Raw genomic sequence first — 24,958 nt, forward strand, 5'->3', positions numbered from 1 at the left:
TTAGATATTTGTTCATATCTACCCACACATTCTTTCCTTACTAATTCTAATTGTGCCTCGAGTTTATCATCAATTTGTTTTTTTGTTGCTTCACTGATTTCTAACATTTTACTTTCCAAAGATTCGTTAACCCTTTCTATTTTACTTTCTAAAGATTCATTAACCTTTTCTATTTTGCTTTCTAAACATTCGAGTAAAATTTGCATTTCACCTTTATTTGCTTTAATTGCGTCCAACACTAACTTAACATTACTTTCATCCATTTTGCATGAAAAAAAAATCTAAACACGAGTCAGACTTATCTTTTACCTTTACATCTCTGAACATAAACCACTACTTTCAATCTAACGGTGCAGGAATTCGGGCGCCATTCTTATGACCGGCCGGGTTCGATCTCCCATGTTCAGGCTGTTAATTTTTATATCCAAAAATGGATTTAGTGGTCAGTAAAAACAAATACTTAACTCTGCAGGTGGCAGTAGTTATAACAAAGGCTAAATACAGCTCTTAATCCAATCATAAACTAAGATGAACTCACCCGGAGGTTGCTTTTGCACTTACCCACCATCCCTGACGCGTCAATCATTGAGGCGTACAGAGTATGTATGAATACCGACACAAAATGCTAAGAATTCCTGTAATGATTTATGTAAGAAAAGTAGAAAAGATAACTGGAAACAAAATAAATGCGTATGATAAATTTTACTTGATCAGTAGGTAATTTACATTTCACATTTACTTACGTGTATCTTTTACTAGTATACTTCTATTAACACATATGTTTCAATATATTTTCAGAACCTTCTAGTACATTTAATATAGAATTTTAAAGAAATTAAAAAAAGACGAAGAATTTAAAATGGAATTATATTTTCATTGGCGGCGTATATTAGGATTGGTGGTGCACGACCACTTAGCACACGGTTCACTAAACACTTCACCACTTTTCACGTTGATAACAGGGGGTTTTGAGAGGGATTTAGAGTAATTTCATAGAGAAGAAATCCCTTTAGTTTTGTTTTCTTATTTCGACGATGTATTTAAGGCTCCATCCAGGTTACCTCAACTTGGATCCTCTTATTGTACGATTTACGGCGAAGTTATTTGATATACGATAAATTCATAGTACGACGAATAAAACTGTCCTTTTACATATCTTATATTATATTACCATTGATGTTGACGTGATTAACTGTGAAGGTTACATTTGCTGGTTGACCAGAAATGTACGTAATAAATTTTCACGATATGTGTTTACATGGTTTTTACTAAGTCGTATAACTTTCTTACATATTCACTGAATTTCACTAAAATATTTACGTGAAACTTCGTTAACAATGGAAAATATTTATACGATTGATTTCACAACACTATGGATGATGACAGAGTTTATCATAGATTTTCTTTACAGTTTCTTCTTTCTAATGGCGGCTTCGCAATAACAACCTTTCGCGCCTCCGACACAAAGTGTTCGTTTTCCTACGCCTATTAATGACAATGAGTAATATTAAAATATTATTAGAAAACGTTCATTTGTAGATAATATGTGTACTATTAAGTTTTATACCTATTTACCATTTAGATAAAGTAATCAAAGTACCAAAAACAATAGAAATAAATATCGATGCCAATAAGTTTTACGAAACTACTTTTTTTTAAAGAAGTCATAGACACTTCACATCCCTTTGTTTTCTGAGCACGTAAGGCAAGTCATCACGGTAAAGTGTTGCCAACACGTCAAGAAAGACAGCACCATTATATAAGGTTTGCGTCAAGGTATTGTGCATAGAGCCTTATTCCACTTCAGATGGGGCTGACTGCAGAATTTAAACAAATGGAATGGGAGTGAGGGAGGACGCACGCTCACAATATATATATATATATATATATATATATAGAGAGAGAGAGAGAGAGAGAGAAAGAAAGATGTATCAAATGCAAAGACAATTACAGAAGAGAAGGCAGAATCTTGTTTGTTAGAATTACATTTAAATATAAAATTAAAGTAATCAAAAACTAGTTTAACGTCTCACGATTAAGCCGTTTAGGCTAAAGACGGATGATTAATAAAAGTAAATACTTGTTAAAATAAAATGTTAGTTATTCTCTAACGGGAATCGAACCCAAGAGTATATAGACCAGAGTGCACGCGCTAGCCACTAGATTAACAGAAAGGACTAGAACTGCAATAACAGTGTCATACAAATTCTCTATGTGTATGATGATGTTTCATTGTCTCCAGATCTGTTGAGGTTGGATTACGGGTTACGAGTCTGACTGCTTCCAGGTCAGAAAATTTCCTAACCAGTTTCATTACTGCATCCCAATACAAAGTCTAATAAAAGGTTTGTTTCAACCCAAACGGGTAACTGACTATCGTCAAATATTTTTTTCGTGGAAAGGATTTTAGTTCCCGGCGGGAGCTCATGTAGTTAGGATCCCACGTTAAGCTGTAGGTTCATGTCTCATATAGCCTTGGTGCTGAACTGGACGCTAAACTCTAATCAACGATAACTATTAACAGAAACGTACGTTACTTGTGCTTCCTGAAATATATGCAAAGGAAAACATCTTCTGACATAAAATCCAGTGTAGTAATAATCTAATTAGTTATATTTATAAACAAATTAGGAAACTCAATGTACCTCCGTGGATTTATCGCTAGTTTAGTCAGTTTATAACAACAATGTTATGAGCATGAGACGTCAAACTTGTGTTCAGTTCCTGAAGATTTAAAGTTTTAACTATCTTTCAGATTCTGTCAAGAACTGAATTCAAGATATATATTTCAAGGTAGTGTCGCTATCTATTCAAGAAGCTTGTGTTTCAACATATAAGGACAAATATTCTTGTTAACATCCCATACATTGCACTTCATTGCAGTTTATTTTAGTATAAACCATTGACTAATTTATTAGAGAACTGTTCATAATGTTTGTCATATTATCTTCCGACACTTTCAAGTATAAATGTATTCACTTTTTCCATTTATTTATGTAACGAAATGTTAACGGCATAGCGATATTTTCAACTATGTTCTCTGTTTTGTTTAAAACTTACGATGACTATTTCATTTCTAAAGAAAAAAAATATTTTAGTTATGTTTAGTTCCAGATAAGCCAATGTGCTGACCACACAATGTACCTCGTTGATCAAAACTATTTATAGACTATAATTAAAGAGAACTAAATTCAGTTTTCAGTTGTCAACCTATTCATAGTTTTTATTAAAATCTAGAATTGTCCTTATGCTTGTAAAAATGTCGAATTATACCTAAAATTGTAACTATATTTCCCTTTTTGTTTTTGTCCTACCTTATGAGTGAAAGAAAAAGCAAAGTGTAATGAAGATTCAAACCCCGATCGTGTGATTAGGAGTTCTGTACGGATCCAATAGTAGAAAGGTAAGCGTATCGATTTCATTCTTATAGTAAGGAGCAAATGATACTATCCCCCGAAAAAATGCATTCTCTTTTGTGATAGATAGTACAGTATCGTCGGGAAATATCATACACCAATTATGATATCCATGATAATGTTAAAGAGATATAGGCTTGAGGCTGAGCACTGGTATAATCCAACCCAATCCATCCATCGTCCAGACATTAAGTATTCCCACTCTTACCCTCACGTGGACTAGCTTCTTTAACCGAACCGTATTAGACTTGGTAGCCTTTGCTATTTCTCACAGAAGTCGGGTGAAGCCTCTGCGCTTCGCTTACGGAGTATGCCCAACTAGATTTTATTTGAAGAACCTATCTAATTGTTTTGGAGCAACTTTTACGGCTGGACGCTTTTCCTGGAGTGAATTCTCCTGATTTTATAGGGAAGTTGTCCCTCCTGTGGCTGAGTTACTCCCATTCCTACTTTCAAACAAAAAGTAATCTACGGAACAGATGTTACAAACAATGATGAAATTTTCCAAAGCGCCTGCACACACAGCCAGGCGTGGTTTGGGGAATATCAGGTTAAGCTCAATCTCTCTACTTGAACAACATTGTACATTTATGATAAGTTTCTGAGCAGCTGAGTGTTGAACTGCATTTCTCTGGAAACAATTCACGAGTTGTGTTTCAATTCCTCGATGAATACACGTTACACCAGCCATACACTGACGTATTTTTCCGCCGTAGCCATAAAATTTCATGCGCTAGTCTTGTTAGCAGCTGTCAATACGTTAGTGTATGGGACCTGGCGTACGTTTACGTACCGAATTTTTATACGCTGGAAAAGTCTGGCTGCTTTTAACTTCGAGCGTAAATACGGCGCGTAAAAACGGCTCAGATGAAAGGGTTTTCGAGCAGCAGGTGGTCTCTTGCCCTTTCCTTGGCCTTCTCCCTGGTCTGGTCTTATTGTTTTCAGAAGAGAAGACCTGTTCTTGTGTTGTCCTCCCGAATCGTTGCTGAGGTTTGCTGTAGACTCACCAGAAATCATCATTCCAATCTAGTTTCAGTCTTTCCATACAAGATACGATTTCGGCTAAACTAATATTTCCTATTGCACAAAACGATACATTATTTCCTAATTAAAATGCATATTTAATTTTGAGTGCACAGAGAAAAAGGTATTTAAATCCAATACTTCCTAATCTGAATTCGCAAATTATGAGAGCTCCCCCGTGGCTATATAGTCAGCGTACGCGTCCTCGGTGCGGGGCGCCCTGTTCGATTCTAGGCGGGAGCTCATGCTGTTCGGGTTCTACTTCTCATATAGGGTCGCTAAACTTATCGAACCTGATGCCTTTCGACTAGGAATTTAAGATTTAATTTAATATTTGGACATCAGGTTTTTTTTTTTTCACACAGGTAAAGGCGCATATAAACATGAAGTCACACCTTCAGAGTTACCCATGTTGTGATACTGAAATGAAATCTTTGAGTTTAACTTTTCACGATTATGCCCTTTAGACTAAAGGATGCAATAATTAAAACAAGTGAGTGATGATGAGAGAATTGGTGGAATGAAATGTGTGAGGAAACGAGAGTACCCTGAGAAAACCCACGGACATGATGTTGTCCATACAAACTTATTTGCACGGGGATTGAACCAGGGACCCCACGCACCAGAGATAATTGCTTTAGCATTGAGCCGCTGTGGCCCTCTGTTGTGATATTTTTTTTAAAAAAGTATGACTGTCAATAGCATTTGACTAATTCTTGCCGAATTGAAAATTATCTATAAATCATACGTTGCTCCTACTATTGAGTATTGTTCTCCTATCTGGTCTATGGCCTGCCCTACTCATTTAAAAAATTAAATTCCGTAATTAATTTCTTTTTAGCCATTGTATCCTACCGAGTACCTCACCTCTGAACACTTCCAAAAAATAACGTTTTAAAATCCCTCAATATCAAACCTTTCCTAGTGAGAAACAAAATTCTGACCTAATATTTTTGCAAAACAATTGTAAATGGCCACATATCATATGAACAGTTGTTAAGTCAGATCAATTTTCGCGTACCCGCTAGAACAACACGGTCTAGTGATCTCTTTTACACTCGAGCGGTGAGAGTAATTATTGTCCAAAGGTCCTTTCTAAACAAAATTATCAGTACCTATAATCAGTTACCACCAGAAACTGTAGACGTTTTTTCAAGTGAGTATACTTTCAGATCATCTATAAATAAGCTATTTTTGTAATGTCGCTGTTGTCTTGTGCCATCTTGACCTCAAATTGTTATTAAATTGTTATCAAATTGTTAAAATGTTTCAGAGTAAAATGGCCTAGTGCTGTATCTGAAACCTGTTATAAATAAATAAATAAATAAATAAATAAATGATGTCACGCTATTTACAAAAACGAAAAAAGAAATGGAAAGAAAGAAAAGAGAAGAAAAGAAAAGTGAAAGATAAGGTTACCGCAACCAGCAACCAGTGTTGGGTAAGTTACTTGTGAAAATGTAACGCGTTACAAGTTACTTTACTTTCCCTTAAAATGTAACGCGTTAGTAACGCGTTACTTGCCCCAAATAAGTAACTGTTACTTTTAGGTCCGAAACTTTAAATATGTGAAAAAAATTATAACTTCAATTTTCCGTACTACTATTACTACCGCTATTATTATTATTATTATTATTATTATTATTATTATTATTATTATTATTATTATTATTATTGTACGTTCTGAATCGCTTTATGTAAATACAAGGACAAATTTTTACTTGATATATGAACATTTTCATATAATGTAACATTGATAAAATGCCATACTGCGTTACTCGTAGGGATGAGTACGAGCGAGTTCAAGCGAGTTTTCTTTGAAACTCGATTCGATTAGAAACAGACATCTTTGAGCTCGACCCGAGAACTCGGCTCGAAAAATTTCCTCCAACTCGATTCGAAGTGGGGTCGAGTTTCGAGTCGAGTCGAGCCAAATCCGGCGTGTAGTTTCGAGTACATTCTTCAAGTATATTACATAGACAATATAATTATTATCAATGACATTACTACTACTACAACTTTTATTATTATTATTATTATTATTATTATTATTATTATTATTATTATTATTAACAATAATAATAATAATAATAATAATAATAATAACACTGTTTAAACATGAAAGATAGGTGGTTTGTATTTGAATACTAAAAAACTAGTTGATTGCCAACCTCGGTAGTCGTGAAGTCTAGGAGTCAAGGACATTGTTAACGAGCTTCTGAATTTGGGTTGAGGGTCTAGGTTGAGTATTCAGGCTCGAGCAAACACCGTTAAAAGTTATAGGGCACTGGCCAAATATCTTCAAAACTGGTCGGCCCGGGTTTAGAATTGTCAACGACTCGAGCAGCTCGGCTCACAGTTCAACTATCGACCCGAACCGAGAAGTGAGCCGAGCCAACAGCTCACTCAACCGACTCAGCTAGAGCCCTCGACTCAGTTAAGCCGAACCGAGCAAATGGCTCATCCCTACCAAGCTAGCTCAACCCGATGGTTCACCCCAATCGATCCGGTTCGAGCCATCTTCTCAGTTGAGCCGAGCCGAGCTGAGCTTGTTATAAAAAATCTCTTGTGGTCTCGCTATAGAGACGAGACCCGAGATGCGAGCAGTGTCCCCTCTAGTGAGCAACAATAAAAGTATTCCATATTACTGTTTAGCTTACATTCCTCATGGCTTTTGTTTCCAGTGTAATCAGGCCATGATCTCAAGACGACTTAAAACGAACGAGCCATTTATCAAACTCTACTGGACTTGAAACTCGACGCGAAAAACTCAATCGGCTCGGAACTCGACTCGAGAATATTACCTTTGACTTGACTCGAAACTCAACTTGAATTCGAGTCGAGTCGAGTTTTAGCTTGACTCGTGCTCATCCCTATACGTTAGAAAAAATGGTTGCTTATTATTATTCTGCTAAACTAATTATATAATAATAACCATGTTGTTATGTAAAATTAAAAATACAGATTATAAAGAAACATTACACTACAACTAATAAAATGAGAACACATGAACTGGTGGTGAATCAAAACTTGCCAATAACTCTAAAATCGATACATGCTTTTTAAAGCTAGTTTCAAACTATAATGAACGGGACTCTAGGAAAGCAAACTGATCTGAAAGAACTCCAATATTATATACCATCTGTAAACTATTTTCTAGTAATAACGTAGGCCTGCTCATCAGAACACAGTTTATTCATATTAATCCCTTACTATTATCGTTAATTATGGCACCCTAGTTGTTGATAAATATTTTCTGCCGGGGCACTTCAGACACTTTACTTTAAAATTCTGTCCACCATCATCCTCAGCTCTTAAGAAAAAAATATTCTTTCAAATGTTCGAACGGTAAAATATTTTCCATCTTTATAAAAAAAACAACACCAATCAAAATAAAATAGACTACCGGTATCATTGCACTCCTAGTTGACGAGCTGTCAAAATCTACGACAAAACTTCCAGGTGCTTGCAATCAGTACACGTGATTTCCCTGAGGCTGCCCTCATCTTCCAAAAACAGCAAGTGGTACTACGAACTTATCTGTTTCTCTGTGTGTTGGTGACTGTCGGTCACTGACATACGTAGTTCATGCTCGATTGTTTCATTCTGAGAAATTTACTTAAGGAAATAAACATTTGTTTCCGAAAAATATACATATATTGTAGTTACTCATCCGAAATGTAACGCGAAAAAAGTAACGCAAACTAGTTTCGTTACTTAAAAATTTGTAACGCGTTACCGTTACAGTTACTTTGGAAAAAATGTAACGCGTTACTAGGAAACGTTACTTAAAAAGTAACGCGTTACTTGCGTTACGTTACTTCCCAAGACTGCCAGCAACAATGTTTCTTCCAGGGATACTCTCAGGAACTTGGTTCCCTCCGGCCGAACACAAATAAACCTGATCCCAATAACAAAGATAAATTACATTTCACTCTTGTGCAGGACACTCCTTCACCAACTAATGCAAATATTTTTTTTTTTTATTCGACGCTTCCCTGAAAAAAATATTCGAAAAAAGCATCACCAGCGTTAAAGCTATAGCTACCTACGAAGTAAGTTTAAATAGTAGTAATCCTGACCTTGAACAAGATACTATCTGATATTTCCCTGATAACACGGAGCAAATAATTGAGTTTGAATATCAAAATTCGATGACGATTCTTGCCATTTTGACAATGTGCTGCTTGTTATTTTAAGTATTTATACTTTCTCAACTTGACAAGAATTTATAGCTAAATAGGTTCAGAGTGTAACTATTTTTTCACGCGATCTTGACATTACTCGTAAAAATAGAATTAATAAACCACGAGATATAATGTTTCTTTCTTCGTATATTATTCCAAACCTCAGTTTGTGCAAATATTTAAATCTAATGATAATCCTGTTTCACCATTAACGCTTACATACTAAGTCAAATAAAAAAATCGTTGTACAGCTTTTGTGTGTGTGTGTGGTTGCTTCCCAGCCGTAAAAGTTCTAGTTCAATTCGAGGTACCGGCCATGTTGAATATTTTTTAACATTGTATTATATCTCATCATAATGGGGATATGTTTACGAACACTTACCTGCAAAGTACAATAGATGTAAGCCCAAAAGAGATCATAACTAAGACTAGAATTGAAAATTACACCCATTTACAGGAAATACACTCATAAATTTATATTAACTTATTAAAGCATTTCTCAATCTTAGTGTTGGGAGTACTATCAAACCTTCCTAGATAAATGTCAACTTAAGGTGTATTGCCATAAAATATTATGTAACACTCAATAGTTGTCATTTAAATAATTTATTTCACGAACAACTCAATCGTTTTACTATGTTTGTAAGTAGTATATGCATCATTATTAGGAGAATTGACATAATTGACGCGATCTGCTACTTAATAGTGTATTTTTTTCATAGACATTACATATTGAACATAGTAGAAACTCATCTTCAAGACTAGAGGGCGCGGTGGCTCAGTGGTAGAGCGTTCACCTCCGGAGCTTGGGGTCCCGATTCGATCCCAGCTCGCGCCGTGTGGACTTTGTGGTGGACAAACACCGTGCTCGTGGGTTTTCTCGGGGTTCTCTTGTTTCCGCCCACTTTCTTCATTCTACCATTTCATTCATTTCTCATAATCACCGTCTCCTTTAGCCTAACCGGCATAATCGTGGGACGTAAAACTTAAAGATTTCATTTCATTTCATTTCATCTTTAAGACTGCTTCGTGTGGATGTTTCCATATTGCAGGCTATTAATTAAAGATTTATTTATGAAATATGAACTATCACCTAGGGCGTTTTTCAGAAATTCGAAAAAAAAATCTCCCTCAAGAGTAAACTACCCGTTGTGGATATTTTCAGGAAAAATTAGTTATGTCATATTGCCCGGTTATTAATAAACCATTTATTTATGAATTGCGAACAAAATTAACTGACACGTATTTGAGAAAATATCTCGAAAGAACTCATAGGCAAGAGTAAACTAACCCGTTTGTATTTTTACCATAGAAATAACTTATGCCAGATAATAAAAGTGGTAATGAAATATTGATGTACGAGCAGAATCGTTAGAGTCATTTTCGATAAAATTGCATTTGTGTTTTTATTTTCATCTATCAGTGAACTTCCTTTATTTTGGGGGATATGAGGAAAATTCGAAAACCTTCCCTTGGAAATCTGATAAAAGTATTTAAGTTTAGAAACTTATCACTTGAATTTAAAGAAAATTATCCGATGTTGACTTCGCCCTTATTACTCCTCAAATGATTTGTATGTATATGTGGAAACCGTCAAGTTCGGGTGGATTTTACCCTCATGTCATATACCCGACAGCAAGAACGAAGAAAAAGTCATTAAGTGTTTAAAACATTATTTTTAATACAGTAAATTACTAAAGACTACATTTAAAGAAAACATGAAAATGAACACTGATAAACTGGCAATAAACGGAAACTAGAGTAGAACTGAATTTAACCAGACCCCGCATGCTAACACCAGGCGGCGGTAAATTCGTCACCGGAAAATTCGTCACGGTAATTTCGTCACCGGTAATTTTGTCACCAAAATATTACCATATAGGTAATTTCATCACCGAAAATAATGTCACGATAATTTCATGACCAGTGTCTTTTAGAACATAATACAAGTACAATGAATGAACTCGAAAAAGTTTTTGAAATTGTTTTCTTTAATCTTCAACTGAAGCAAAACTATGCAGCATAATCAAAATAGATTATTAATATTAAATAAAGATTTACATATTTTAGATATCGTATTTGAGACAAGAGATAAAAGTTTCCAGTAATTCTATCACAGAAATATTGTCATATAGGAAATTTTGTCACGGTTATTTCTCTACCTTTGTTGAATTAAATAGAGACAAAGCAAACGATCAAACAGCTTACGTTATTTTAATAAAACTTAGAAAACAATTCAGTTGGTGTTGAACTCTGCAAAATTGTATTTTCTGGTACTCGACGCAAGAACAAGCACCAATAGAAGAAAATAATGTCTGCTTGAGCAAATGTTAAAAGCACAGGCAACATGGGGCACTAATGGGTTCATTATTCACTATTTACAAATATTAAATTTCGCGAATATCAAAATTTCAGAACAGAAAATAACAAACAAATATGGGAAGATACGCCAATTTGTTAATTTTCCCGCAGAATAGACGAAAATTTTCATCGTTCTAGTACCGTTCTCTGAGCCCAAACTCTTGGACCTTCCAAGTTAACAGAGTCATTTGAAAAGAGTGGCCTTTTTTTTTTTAGGAGCTATTAAAAAAAATATATTATATTTCAACTCTGAGTAAACATTGGCAAATTGTTATTGGATATATGTGAAGAGAACAAATTTCTATAAATGAAGAAAAATGTATACATGTTTCCTTTAAATATAGCCTTATGAAGCTATTAAAAAGTGAAACATGGATGGTGAACGCCAACTTTTCAATGGCTCCCCCCCAAAAAAAAAAATTAAAAAGTGGATGTTATTTGAGGTGAGACTTCCTTTACTAGGTATACGCCTATGTAGACCAAGACACAAAATTCATATGAAGAACTGTTTCGTGCGGTGGTGCATCAGTGCAGTGAATTTAGTGAATATCCGGACCTGTAACTATGGTAATGGATTTTGATATAGCGTAAATGCTGGCTGTAAATGCAACTTTTGGAGATTCAACTCGTTTATAGCGTTACTTTTTTCACCTGACTCAGTCAACATGGAGGAAGGTCCAAGAGCTTGGACTCTTAGAACGGTACAAGAGCAATGAAAATTTTCGTCTATTTTGCGAGAAAATAAATAGATTTGTATTTCTTCCAATAGCAGATGTGCATCGATTAATACAAGTGACTTCGGAGGAAGAGCTGCAACTTCTGGACTATTTTGATAGCACTTACGTGTTCAACACGTATCGCCGTGTTAAAGCTCGGTTTGGGAACATTTGTTTGCGTAATGTGCCCCGTATATATCCCCCAGACAATTGAAATGTTCACCAAGCACCTTTAACAGCAATTCTAGGATAAATAATATTTGTGAATTGTGGAACTAGAAGTTTCATCATCTAGTAGGAATGTCCCACGCAACTATTTGGAAGCTTATTTATGAAATTCAACAAGTTGAAGCAACGGTTTCAGCTGTGCTTCATCAAGATGATGTGAGGCAACCACCCAAGCAGCAAACTAGAAGAGTGTTTCAGATTTTTCAGAAATGGTTCTAGTCTTTGTGCTTAACGTATAACACTGGAACTAAATGTTTGAAAAAAAAATTGCTTGTTGTTTCCTATAATGTTATGAATAGTAGAAAATGAATATGTAAACCATTTATTGCATTAATACAAGTTATATTTTGTTTGCTAATTTTCTGTTCTGAAATTTTAATCTTGCCAAAACTTAATATTTGTAAATAGTGATATATATAAATCCATTACTGACCCATTTTGCCTGTGCTTTTAACATTTGCTGAAACGGGTATTATGTTATTTTACTGCTGTTTGTTCTTGCTTTGAGTATCCGAAACTTTGATTTTCCAGAGTCGAACACCAACTGAATTGTTTTCCAACTTTGATTAAGATAAAGTCAGCTGTTTCGGTCATTTACTTTGTCTCTACTTAGTTCAACAAAGGTGAAAAAATGACCATGACAAAATTTCCTGCATGCTAATATTTTGGTGACAAAATTACAAGTGACGAAATTACTATGTCGAAAATTCCGGTGACGAAATAACCTACATGCTAATATTTTGGTGACAAAATTACCGGTGACGAAAATTCCGGTGATGAAATTACCTAAGTCCGCTAACACCCAACCTTTCAATAAATAAATATTTAAATGATTTTAACAACTAGATAAAAACTAAATGGCAAGATAAACTTCGAAATTAAAAAAAAAAAAAAAAAGGTAGGTGGAAGCAGCGGGAAAGATCAAACTATTTCTAAAGAATGGGGTTGGAGGTAGTTGTATAAGTCTTGTTTTTCCTTTCTGGCCTATTTTTGAGCTGTGGATAAGGTAGTAAAAATTGGTATCCCGTAAGGGGATAATTTATTCTATTTGTTACTACTATATTCTTCGTTAATTTTGTAAGAAAGGAAAAAAAAAAAAAAAAAACGAAAGCTGCAACCATTAATAAATCATATTTTCTTTAAATTGAATTTATCATTCAGTAGCCCACTTTTTAACGACCAAAGTCAACAGTCTGAAACATTGTATAACAAAAAAATCAATCAATTATTCAACTATCGGAACACTCCTTTACTCCCTTATTCTTTGTAAACTGCAGTACCAAACAATAGGCTTATTTCGGAAGGCAAGAGGAAATCACATATGCCTATCAAGCTCGTTCAGGTTGTATTAAATCATCATTGTGTCTGTTTAAAAATTTAAATGTTTGCAATCTACATCGTAAAAAATTGAATATAACTTTTTCCCTGTCCTGTGTCCTCCTTCGAAGTACGATTTATATAAATATTTAGTGATCTCAGATCACTAAGTACAATGATCTAAGATTGTACCAAAAATAGGCCAAATGGATTGAGCTGTTTGGACGTAATATAGATAAATGTGAATTTTTAATCCTCTTCGGCGTGGCTCCCAGTCCGTTACTTCTATGCTTTCTTTTTATTCTTTTACTTAACAACACAATGTTTATAGCACCTGTAGTTAAAACCATGGCCTTAGATAGATCCATCTTGTTTAAGCAACTTGAGTAAACTGGAAAACGACCATGCTCAAACAACAGGCAAGAGGAAGAGCGAAAAATGACCGCTTCTTTTTCTTCTTTTACCCGCCTATTTTTACGCTAGGTGTATGGGCCAACTTACGGACCGAAATTTACGACATCATTTTACGGACCGAAAATGCGCGCTGAAAATACGCTAGTGTATGTTGGCCTTTACACTACAGACTAAACGTCTCCACGCTGAATTTCCTTGGAAAGTTGCATTTTGTTCAGGTATTTCCAGTATTTTGATTACCATCTGCACACATATAGTTGAAGTAAGGGAATCACAGCATATGCGTATATATTGAAATGTTCTTTTGGAGGAGTCAATAACAGTCCGGGATTAGCCATTCACCAATTTTATTATAAAAGTAATGACGTATTTAGAGTTGCAATAAACGATTAACGGGAATTCAGCGTTGTTTTGTATACAGTACAAACCTAATATGCATAACAGCATACATTGTTTAAAAAATACAAAAACTTTTTTTTCATTTTAGCAGATGTCCAATAGTAGTAAGTTTCTGATCGCTAGGAAGATGATTTGGAATATGGCAGCACATGGCATAGAGAATCCATTTTGGGTGCTTAGATGCCACTAAGGTATTTCACTTACTTTTACGTAGAGGCAACTCCACATTCGCATTGAGTTCAATAAACATGCATCGTACCATAATTTCATTTGCTGGTGATATGTCAATTTTCAAAACACTGGGTGTCTATGTAAGAGAAGGAGCAGTGTCTTCTTATTGTGACGGAAGAAAGAAGTTTTCCTACAAAGTCAAAGGAAACCACATGTACGAGTTAGGAAATTATGGAGTACTTCTTCTTCTGAAATTGAAGAAGGACATTACTAACAATATTAATGCAAAACGGAATCCCACCCCATTTTCAAAGGAATTGAGGACACTTTCGAGCTAGTACTTCTCGTAGAAATGGATAGGGTACGAAACTGAAGCTAATCAAAAAACTGCTCTCCTCGTCTGCTCCTTTTCCAGACCTAACCATATGAGTTTTCCTGTAGACTTATCTCACGAATAAGATTTCCGTTCTTTCTCCTCCTTTGAAATAAATGAATCTGCCAGTAAAAAGTGATTATTAAAATACCTTCTTTACGAGGAAGAATTATGAATGAAAAAATATTAAAAAAAAAAAAAAAAAAAAAAAAAAACAGAAAGACAGCTGTGAAGGTCCAGTCCGCTACGTAGTACCAGTTTGCGCGATTTTCTAGTACCAGTTAACAAAACAAAATTATGTTAATAACCTCCTAACAGCTGGTTATAAATCTATCTATGGCGTAACAAATTTCAACAATAAAAAAATTTTAACCACATAATTTTACAAATTTCATTCAAAAGCCGTAACATCTTACCTACAGAACTAGCTCCTAATAATACACTGTACCAATTTAACTGTAAGAGAATCCAAAGTCCTAATCCAAGCTGTCCAGCTAAAAACACCCAGCTTTCGAATTCACCAACAGTTCCAGCCACTAACGGTCGATCCTTTGTTCTGGACACCTAAAACAAATATTATGTACTTAATTTCATATGAAGTTACAATATATCCATTGGAGTGAACGCGACTTCAATGGCAATCTTATCAATTAAATAAAACCAACTCAACTTGCTCTTCTGTGTTTCTTACTTAAGTTTATGGAAACATTTAAACATAATTATAATAATTATTATAATAATTTTGATCAGTAAAGTGAACACAGTGATAAACAATAAACTCTGTATTTATTTTCCTAATAAAAATTATGATTATTTTAAAAATCACTTGAAACGTCGAACTTTCGCTGACAACTGTCAGCATTATAGAATATATATGAATTTCTATATACAGGATGTAAAGAAAGGTTGTTTACAACGCTTGGGAGGTGATTCTACAGATGAAAACAAGTAAAAATGTCTAGGTAACACAATGTCCATCTCAGCCTCCTAACCGAGTTACGGACGTCCAAAAGGATGGGAAAATGAACTTTGAAGGCTAATTCTGGCAAAACGACAAGAGATAGAAGGGTGGTGTTAGGCGGCCCACACAGACTCTCAACATGGACTATCCAAAGATACTAACAAGGACAAGGCAGACTTGGGTAAGTAAACTTCGGGGGCATTTTTGCGAGGAGGTAGTGCACATTTAAAGAGTTAATATTACAAACTGGGAGAGCGCAATGGGCAAAAATTAGGGAGATAAACCCTCTTCAGAAGTTTTCTACTCGCCACATATACTGTTCGACGCGCAAATTTATCAAGTGACGGCGTGGCAGAGTAAAGTGTGCAACTCATATGCAAAGGGTCACGGTTTCGATTCCCGTTCGAGTCAATCCTTGTTTTGTTTTTTGCTTCAACTAATAAAGTAACCATTTGTAACTATAAATAAAATATTTATTTACCATATGTTTATAATGAATAAAACAATAGAAATTTTAAAATTACTTGTAAAATCTTTCAATGTTCCATGTTAACTAGCAAGAAAACTTAATCTATTCTGTAAATATACTGATATCACGAGTTGTATTATGGTTACGACAGTCAACGGCGCCGATTTCTCTGTAAATTTGGAGAACCCATTGATAAAAAAAATACATAGAACAATACATGTATCAATAAAAAATACATATTCATAAAAATACATGGGCCCACATGAGCTTGAGGGACGGACCCGCGGCCCCCATGATCGGCGCCCTTGACGACAGTCGTTGTGTAATAAATGTTCTTGACACTTCGTGTCTACATCTGTTGACAGTGTGCGATTTACAAAGGAGTTGAGGGGGGAAATCCCCTTTCTTAATACTGGATGTTGCCATAACCAAAGCAAATTTCCCCCTCGTTCCCCTTGTAATTCTCACACTGTCAACAGATGTAAACACGAAGCTTCAAGAACATTTTTTACATAACGACTGCAGTAACAATAATATTTACGGAAGAGATTAAATGTTGTTCCTAGTTAACACGGAACATCAAAAGAATTTACAAGTATTTGAAAATTTCTATTGTTTTGTTTATTATAAACATATGGTGAATTAATATTTTACTTATAGTTACAAATGCCTACTTTATTGGTTGAAGCAAGAAAAAAAAAGTTTGACTCAAACGAGAATCGAACCCGGGACCCTTTGCACTTGAGTCGCTGATTCTTCTCACTCTGCCACGCCGTCACTTGATAAGTTTGCGCGTCCAGTAGAAAACTTTAAGACGGTTTTTCTCCGTCATTTTTGCCCATTGCGCTCTCCCAGTTTGTAATATTAACTGTTTAAATGTGTACTACCACCTCGAAAAAATGGCCCCGAAGTTCACTTACCAAAGTGTGCCTTCTCCTTGTAAGATTAGATGTGTCACTTCACAGACACCCTCTCACCTCACTTTATCCTCATAACGTCCGCGGTATGCTTCGCATACTTTGGGAATCCGTTGCGCTCGCCTTTAACACATCTAATCTTAGTATTTTTGGATAGTCCATGTTGAGAGTCTGTGTGGGCCGCCTAACGCCGCCCTTCTATCTCTTGTCGTTTTGCCAGAATTAGCCTTCAAAGTTCATTTTCCCACCCTTTTGGACGTCCGTAACTCGGTTAGGAGGCCGAGATGGACATTGTGTTACATAGACATTTTTACTTGTTTTCATCTGTAGAATCACCTCCCAAGCGTTGTAAACAACCTTTCTTTACACCCTGTATATATATAGGGTGGCCCATTTTAATCTTTTCACGAAAATATCTCGAAAACTTTTTAACGTAAATGAACCGAACAAAAATTCAAATAGGAAATGGGGAACGTCGAATGGGGTTATCATGGTACCCCCCAGAGCCACCCTTCATGAGGGCCCAGGGTAACTTTAAAATTTTAAATGGAAACATGGGGAGAGTTCAATAGATCTTTAAAAACTACGAAACGTAGTGCCAAAAGATTTTTCATTTTGGTCACTGTATTCAAAATGGTCCCCAAGTCATAGTGCCTGTATCAGATAAAACGTCCAGCATCACTAACATCAAAACGGTTGAACATAAATGAACCAAACAAAAACTCAAATAAGGAAGACCATGGAGCACATGGAATGGTATTGTCGCGGTGCCCTCCAGGGCCGTCATTTATGGGAGCCCAGGACCCAACTTTAAAATTTTAAATGGAAACATGGGGCGAGTGATACCTCGTTCGATAGATCTTTAAAAACGAAAAAGCACTGCGGTAAAAGATTTTTCATATCGGTCACAGTATTCCAAAGGCCGCCAAGACATGGTTCCTGTAACAGATAAAACGTCCAGTACCCTTAATATAATAAATGAACCGAAGAAAACTTAAATAGGAAAGGTCATGGGCCACATCGAATGGTATTTTTGCACTACCTCACGGAGGGCCCAGGGCCAAATTCAAAATTTTAAATGGAAACATGGGGCGAGTGATACCTCGTTCACATTACATAAACTGCAATGTTCGACAATTTTGTTTTGTATTTCAGTTGACTGATTTTTGCATGAAATCATTGCATGCAATAAAAATGAAAGGTACCATTTAACACGAATTTTACCTACTTTTTCTCATTACAGAGACATCTATCTTTCATTAAAACACATTTCAGATAATTGTGTTGGGTAGATTCAATTTCCAAAAACTAAGGTTCTCATTTGCAATTTCACCATTCCTTCCCACTTCAGAGGAGGAAGGTTGCAGCGATAATTTTCTAGGAATTAGACTTCCTCCTTTGCATTAAGTCACTTTTATGGTAATCATATTTTTCTCTGCTGCATCGTTCGAGCCGTGGAAAAATAAATACCCTCTGTGATTTCCTAGACGAGTTTTATTCTGTTCATTTATCTAAAATCGTTTTCGTATTAGTGGTATTGCACGTTTCACCTGATATAAGAACCATGTCTTGGCGGCCAATTTTAAAACTGTGATTTATATAGGAAAAATGTTTTGCCACAACGCTGTTTAGTTTTTAAAAAAAATATCTCTCGATTCATGTTTCCATTTAAAATTTAAAAGTTGGGCCCTGGGTCCTCATGAAAGGCGGCTTAGGGTCACCACATCATCATCATTCGACGTATCCCATACCATTTTCCTGTTTCACTTTTTATTCTGTTTAACTATCTTCAACCGTTTCTTCACTAATGGTACTGGACATTTTATTTGATATAGGCACCATGTCTTGGCTACCATTTTGAATGCGGTGATCGATATGAAACATTTTTTGCCCCACCGATTTGAAGTTTTTAAAGATCTATCGAACGAGATATCAGTCGCCCCATGTTTCCATTTAAAATTTTAAAGTTGGGCCCTGGCCCTCATGAAGGGTGGCTCTGGGGGGCACCACGATAACATCATTCGATGTGCCCCATTGCATTTCCTATTTGAGTTTTTGTTCGGTTCATTTACGTTATATGATTACATGTACGGTTACAATATAATAATGCCCTATGAAAGAAATCTTTCCAAATATTGGCCTTATACAGTCGTGGATGGGCTGACTGTTGATGTATGTAAGTAGTGGCAGCAGTAGGTTTTCGATATACTTTTGTTATAGATTTATTGTGTGATCGCAGTCAGTAAATTTAAAAATGGAAGACAGTTATCAGATTCACGCTCGAGAGTGAACTTCAGTCTAGGATGCTGATTGCTGAATTGTTCAAATATTTACAGAATGTATTTTCATCACGTGTAAGTAGTTAAATGTCATCGCCATAACAGCAAAATGTCACCGGCATAAATGTGTCCTGCTGTAAAATAGAAGTTCCAATCTGATTTTAAAAAAATATTCAATATCGGGGATAGTGTGTTGCCCATGACTAGACTATCATTCTGAGAAAAGTAATTATTTTCAAATCGAAATACATTTGTTGTTAAACAAACTCAAGCAATTGTAATAAAAAATGAGTTTCATAGGCAGAAGCACCATTTTGCAATAGTCAAGATCGTGTACCATAAATGTTCATTTTACTACGACCTCGCTCACCTTCGCCTTCGCCCTTCTTCACCCTCGCCCTCGCGAAGGGAATTGTCCATCGCCCTCGCGCACTCTCGCCTTCCCAGTGAAAGTTGGTCCTTGCCCCCGTTCACCCTCGCACTCGCGAGGATGGTTGTCCATCGCCCTCGCCCTCGTGCTGGAAATTTCTCGCCCTTGCAGGGCAGTTGGCCCTTGCACTCGTTCATCCTCGCCCTCGCAATGAGAGTTGTCCATCGCCCTTACTCACCCTCGCCCTCGTGCTCGAACTTGTCCTTGCACTCACGTACTCTCGCCCCCGCAATGGTAGTTGGCCCTCGCCCTCGCGAAGGGAGTTGTTCATCGCCCTCGTTCACCCCCACCCTTATATAATTGACGGCGAGGTTATTTGAGGATGAGGAAACCCTCGCAAGAATCAGATCCTTAATTTTTCAGCCTATTTTCTTAACGTACGTCCTAAACAAAGAAAAGTAAACATACCATCGTATAACTTACTCCGGATCACCTAAAATGGAACAAATCATTGGCTACTCCACGCTTAATATTGCCATGAATATGTTCAGAAAAAATGTGAATACGGTTTCCATTACATCTTTCGGTGCAAACTTGTATTGCCCATGATACGAGACGAGACGAGAAATAAGGTTTGTCATCTCGTATCGTAATTTTTATAGAAGTCACGTCTCGTTTCAAGTCTCCGAAACTTCTTTATTGTCTCGATTCTCGACGACTCACTTCTCGTCTCGTTCTGTAAATTTACGTACAAAACGTATTCCCTTATCTAGAAGTTCTGAGAATCCTTCTGCTTCACGAGAATTGTAAGAAGGGTGTATATAACATTTAAACCATATTTATTATTGGAATATACTGCGTAATGATTTAACTATCTTTAGAAGTTCATAAATCTCTTCATTGTGATCATACAATCACTTTTACCAATTTATAAGTTTTTCGTACGGATCATTTAGCATTAAAATAGTGTTTGAGACCTAAGACTTGGGTGAACTAGTGTTGCTCATGAGGTTCGAGAAAATTCTCGTCTTGTCCGGTAGTGCAAATTATAAGAGTGATAATGGTGATGAGGTTTAAAAGGTGTTGTTTTAACATATTGTTTGTTGTAATTATTAACACATTAGGAAAGATATATATATATAAAATTTACGTAAAGGATTGAGTTAGTTATTTGCATGAAATCAGTTCGGTGAATTTCGTTTACAATTCCAGCAATAACACCCTTTGTAATATGTGGTATATATTTCTCCTTTGCCCTTACGAAGTGTCCTTTGACCTTCCCCTAGCGACACCATATTGCGGCCACTTCAGATCATCGGAGAAACCTCTCACTGCCCCCCCCCCCCTCTCCCCAGGAGCTAGTCGTGAATCCAGCCTTGGATTCCAGTCCTAGATTACCTGTAGGCGTTATAGCTGCAGATAAAAAACTTTTCTTCGGGTACCGTAAATTGAATGTCCGCTCTCACGACTTTTCCAAGAAATGTATATTGGTCGGTGAGTAGCTATAGTCTAATAATAATAATAAAAAAGATAAGAACATGTGTCCGACCGAACTTTATTACTACTGCATAAGAACTAATTAAGAATTTACCATACTCAATGTATTTTGGCAGGACAACATGTCTTCAAACACACAATTAAAAGTAGAGGCTGTTCCTAAGGGAAGTCATATAGTTAAAAATTTACAGCTTTCTTGCTTCAAAGTAAGGGAAAAAAGGCAATCAAGGTGCAGTGCCCGATTGGAACCTATTGAGGGATCCCAGGTTCCCAACTAACTTGCATATATTATGCTATTGCCCCAAGACAAACACACACACAATTATATATATATATATAATGTGTGTGTGTCTTTGAACATATAAAACTTGGTTTTGGGTAGAAGAAGAGAAAAAAACACAAAGAGAGAAAAAAAAAACACACAAATCGCACTGAGGCTATACCATCCGGGTGTTCATGGGCATATCATATCACTTAATATCTATTTTTACAACAGAAGTTGGAAACATAAAGAAATAACTACTGCTCAATCATCTTCAGAACATATTGCTTGTTTCCAGAAACTTAATACAAACTATTCAATCAGAAACTTACAAACTGTTCATTTAATAATTAAACGCGAGTCCCAGCTCAAACGAGCGCTAGCCCTCGCCCTCGGCCTGGCGAGATTGGTTGTCCATCGCCCTCAGCTTGGTACTGGAAACTTCTCCTTGCCCTGGAGCACCCTCGCCTTCGCGAAGGGAGCTGTCCATCGCCCTACTGCTGGAAACTTGTCCTCGCCCTTGCAGTGGCATATTGGTCCTCGCCCTTGTTCACCTTCGCCCTCGACCGGTTTTCCAGGGCTATGTTGTTCTCTCTCATTTTCTTCAATCCATCATTTCGTTCATTACGATCATTATTATCTCCCTAGCCTCTAATAGTGGTAAGTTAAAAAAAAAATGAAGACGCGTACATTTTTTAGCTCTTATATTATGATCGTTTATATTATATTTATTGTATTTCTTGGTTTTGATTTACGTACATTACACAATCTAGTACGTAACACGATGCCAGCATTAACACATTTAATTTTCTACATAATGGGTCCTTAGATTATTTCGTATGATACAACAGTTCTGATAATTTTCTTTCGTAGTTAGAATACTTCCCGTAATCTTGTAATATAATCTTGCAGTATTAACACATAACAGGATTTCGTATCTTATACGATATTCGACGCGCGCATAATACAATCTTTTAATTACATGTATATTTTATCAATTAACTAGCTGAAATATTCAGTGTTGCACTGGAAGAATAATGTTTATGCACAATATTTCAAAATAAAGAACTGAGTAAAATAAATAGCACGGGCAAACGTCGAAAGAACTGAACAGAACCAATAACTGTAAGCAACGCTGTCAAAAATAAAGAACTGAGTAAAATAAATAACCACGAACAACACGCCACTTGCTATGCGTGTTCCTAACTAAACTTGGCCTCAAGTATCATTGGGACTCTTACCAATAAGCTTAGTGACCCCGAAAATTATCAATTCGACACTAATCTCGATTCACTTTGGACATTGTATTTTTTTATCCTTCCTCACTCCCATCCCGTGCTGATGAGGGATTAACTTAGTGACGGCATAGGGGATGTCCCTCTTCATCTACAAGCCCGAAAACTATGGATCTGAAACTAACCCAATCGTTTTCAATTATTTTGTTTGTCACCCTTTTCCCACTCCACTTCCTACTAGAGATGCTTTAATCCATAATGCCTTTTTCCAGATTGTGAGTATTATATGTCAACTTGTTTTTAGAAATGAGTTTACATACCGGATTTCATCTTCCTAACGTGAGAAATTCGTGATTTTTTTTTCATACATTTTAAACTACCTTTCCAACTTTGAAGTTCCATTCTGTCCCTTACATTATGAACCATGAAGTTACATATAATCTACGGTCTCTTTCAAATTAAGGTCTTCTCGATAAAACTGCTTTGAAGTATACAAAGTGAACACTGTGGATTTCTGACGTGGACACACAATCACTCACTTTTATATATCACAATTATCATCATCATCATAGGTATTCAGCCATTATTGGCAGGTCACTTGCCGCAACTGACAATGAGAAACTTCCATCCTGCACAATCTTCCGCTAATCTCTTCTTCTTCAATTACGATTTTTCTGTTTTAATATCGTCCATCAATTCGCCCCCTCCCTCTCTTTCCTGCCACCATACCCTCTAGCACGTCCTTCTTAGCCAATGAGCCAACTACTTTCTCTTCCTCTTCTTACTGATATATAAAATTGGTTTTTTTCTTCCTCACCATTTCCAGAAACCCCGTCATTCGTTTTCTGCCCGACCCAACTAATTCTCTTCATTCTCCTCCACACCCACATTTCGAAAGCTTCGAGTCGTTTTTCATCATTGCTGCGTAATATCCATGTCTCTAACCCATACAATAGAAAACTAGACATGAAGCATTTTATGAGTCTTTTTCTCAACTCTTTATTCAAAGCCCCACAAAAAAGCATTTTCTTCCTCCTAAAGGCTCCTTTCGCCATTCCTACGTACAAGGGTATCGAATTAAGGAAGCATATTGAGTTCATTTTGTAACATAGTTTGTTTATGTGATAATCAAATTTGAGATTTCGGTGCGATATTACACCCAAATATTTTATTCCAATACTTCTACAAAGAATTTTAGTTCCTAAGCTGTTAGTTCTTAGTTCTTCTGTCACTCGATGACTGAGAGACTATACTTTGTTTTTGATTCATCTAGTATGCGCTTGTATCCTTTAAATCATCACTGTAGATCGTTTAAGGTTATGTCAATGTGTTGTTGTAATATACAGTGCTATTCATAATTTCCTCCAGGTTTCAAAACATAAAAACAGAAACAAGCATAGACACAGCAAATTTATTCATACAGAAAGTTGTAGAATTAGCTGTTGTTCTGGTAGAAAGTATACAACAGCTTCCATACCGTCTATTATACCCCAAAGAATCAAGTAGAGCAAGAAAAAATTTATTTCATGTTCGGGGTTCTAAATAAAGTAGCTACAATTAGTTTGCTATCTTTATGCTTAGCTACTGTGAGCTCATTTTTTCATCTTTCTTTTTTCCTTTTTTGAGTTATGTTAATTAAATAAGGATCATGGTGAAGACATCTTCTGCATATATGCATGTGCCTCTATGTTTAAACTTTTCTCTACCATACAAACTTATTAAAGAATAACCGCATAAATTTAGTACTGATAATTCATATACTCAAAACCATTGTTCACATACGCATAAAATATTTACTTCATCTGTTAATTCATTGAGGATAATTTCAAAATGTGACATTTTGTTCTCAATATCTTGAACATTTGGGTATTAACTGATGTGGGGGTATTTCTTCAAGTATATTTTTCCGAATTGTTTCGTTGTTGCGGTTTCCCATATTTATTTCAATACTACTTTCATTTATTTTTATCAATGAATTACTACACTGAAATTCATCCCTTAAACACGTAAGTTGTTCAGAAATAAAGTTATACTATCTAAAGTATCTACACTATTTTACATAACTATTTCTTTGTTCATAGTATTTATGGTTGATTTGTAGTTTAGTGTCTCATTCAGAACTAAAGCTATATGAGCCGTAGACCTACAGCTTACGTAGAATACGAACCACATAAGCTCCATCAGGAAGTGAACCTAGGTTTCCCTCGCCAAAGGCGCGTACGCTGCATATAGTCACGAGGGAGTTCTTATTTACGGTATTATTATTTTCTTCCCTGTCAGTTTGAATTTACGCACCCCGTCCTAAAAATTACACAAAAAAGAAAGAAATTCAAGCATAGATAAAGTGATCAAGCACCATAGTC

General features: G+C 35.9%; 1 protein-coding gene across 6 annotated transcripts in view; it reads right to left on the bottom strand.

Annotated features, from left to right (window-relative positions):
- Positions 1-24,958, bottom strand: part of Coq2 (ubiquinone biosynthesis protein COQ2, mitochondrial) — a 345,825-nt gene that overhangs the window by 155,125 nt on the left and 165,742 nt on the right. For all 6 annotated transcript variants that reach the window (XM_081738711.1, XM_081738706.1, XM_081738712.1 and 3 more), the window contains one exon: positions 15,022-15,169. In XM_081738711.1, coding sequence (XP_081594837.1) covers positions 15,022-15,169 — 148 coding nt within the window. The remainder of the gene's footprint in view (positions 1-15,021; positions 15,170-24,958) is intronic.

This window comes from Thermobia domestica, chromosome 14 (assembly GCF_964235325.1).
Source record: "Thermobia domestica chromosome 14, izTheDome1.hap1.1, whole genome shotgun sequence".
Classification (NCBI taxonomy): Eukaryota; Metazoa; Arthropoda; class Insecta; order Zygentoma; family Lepismatidae; genus Thermobia; species Thermobia domestica.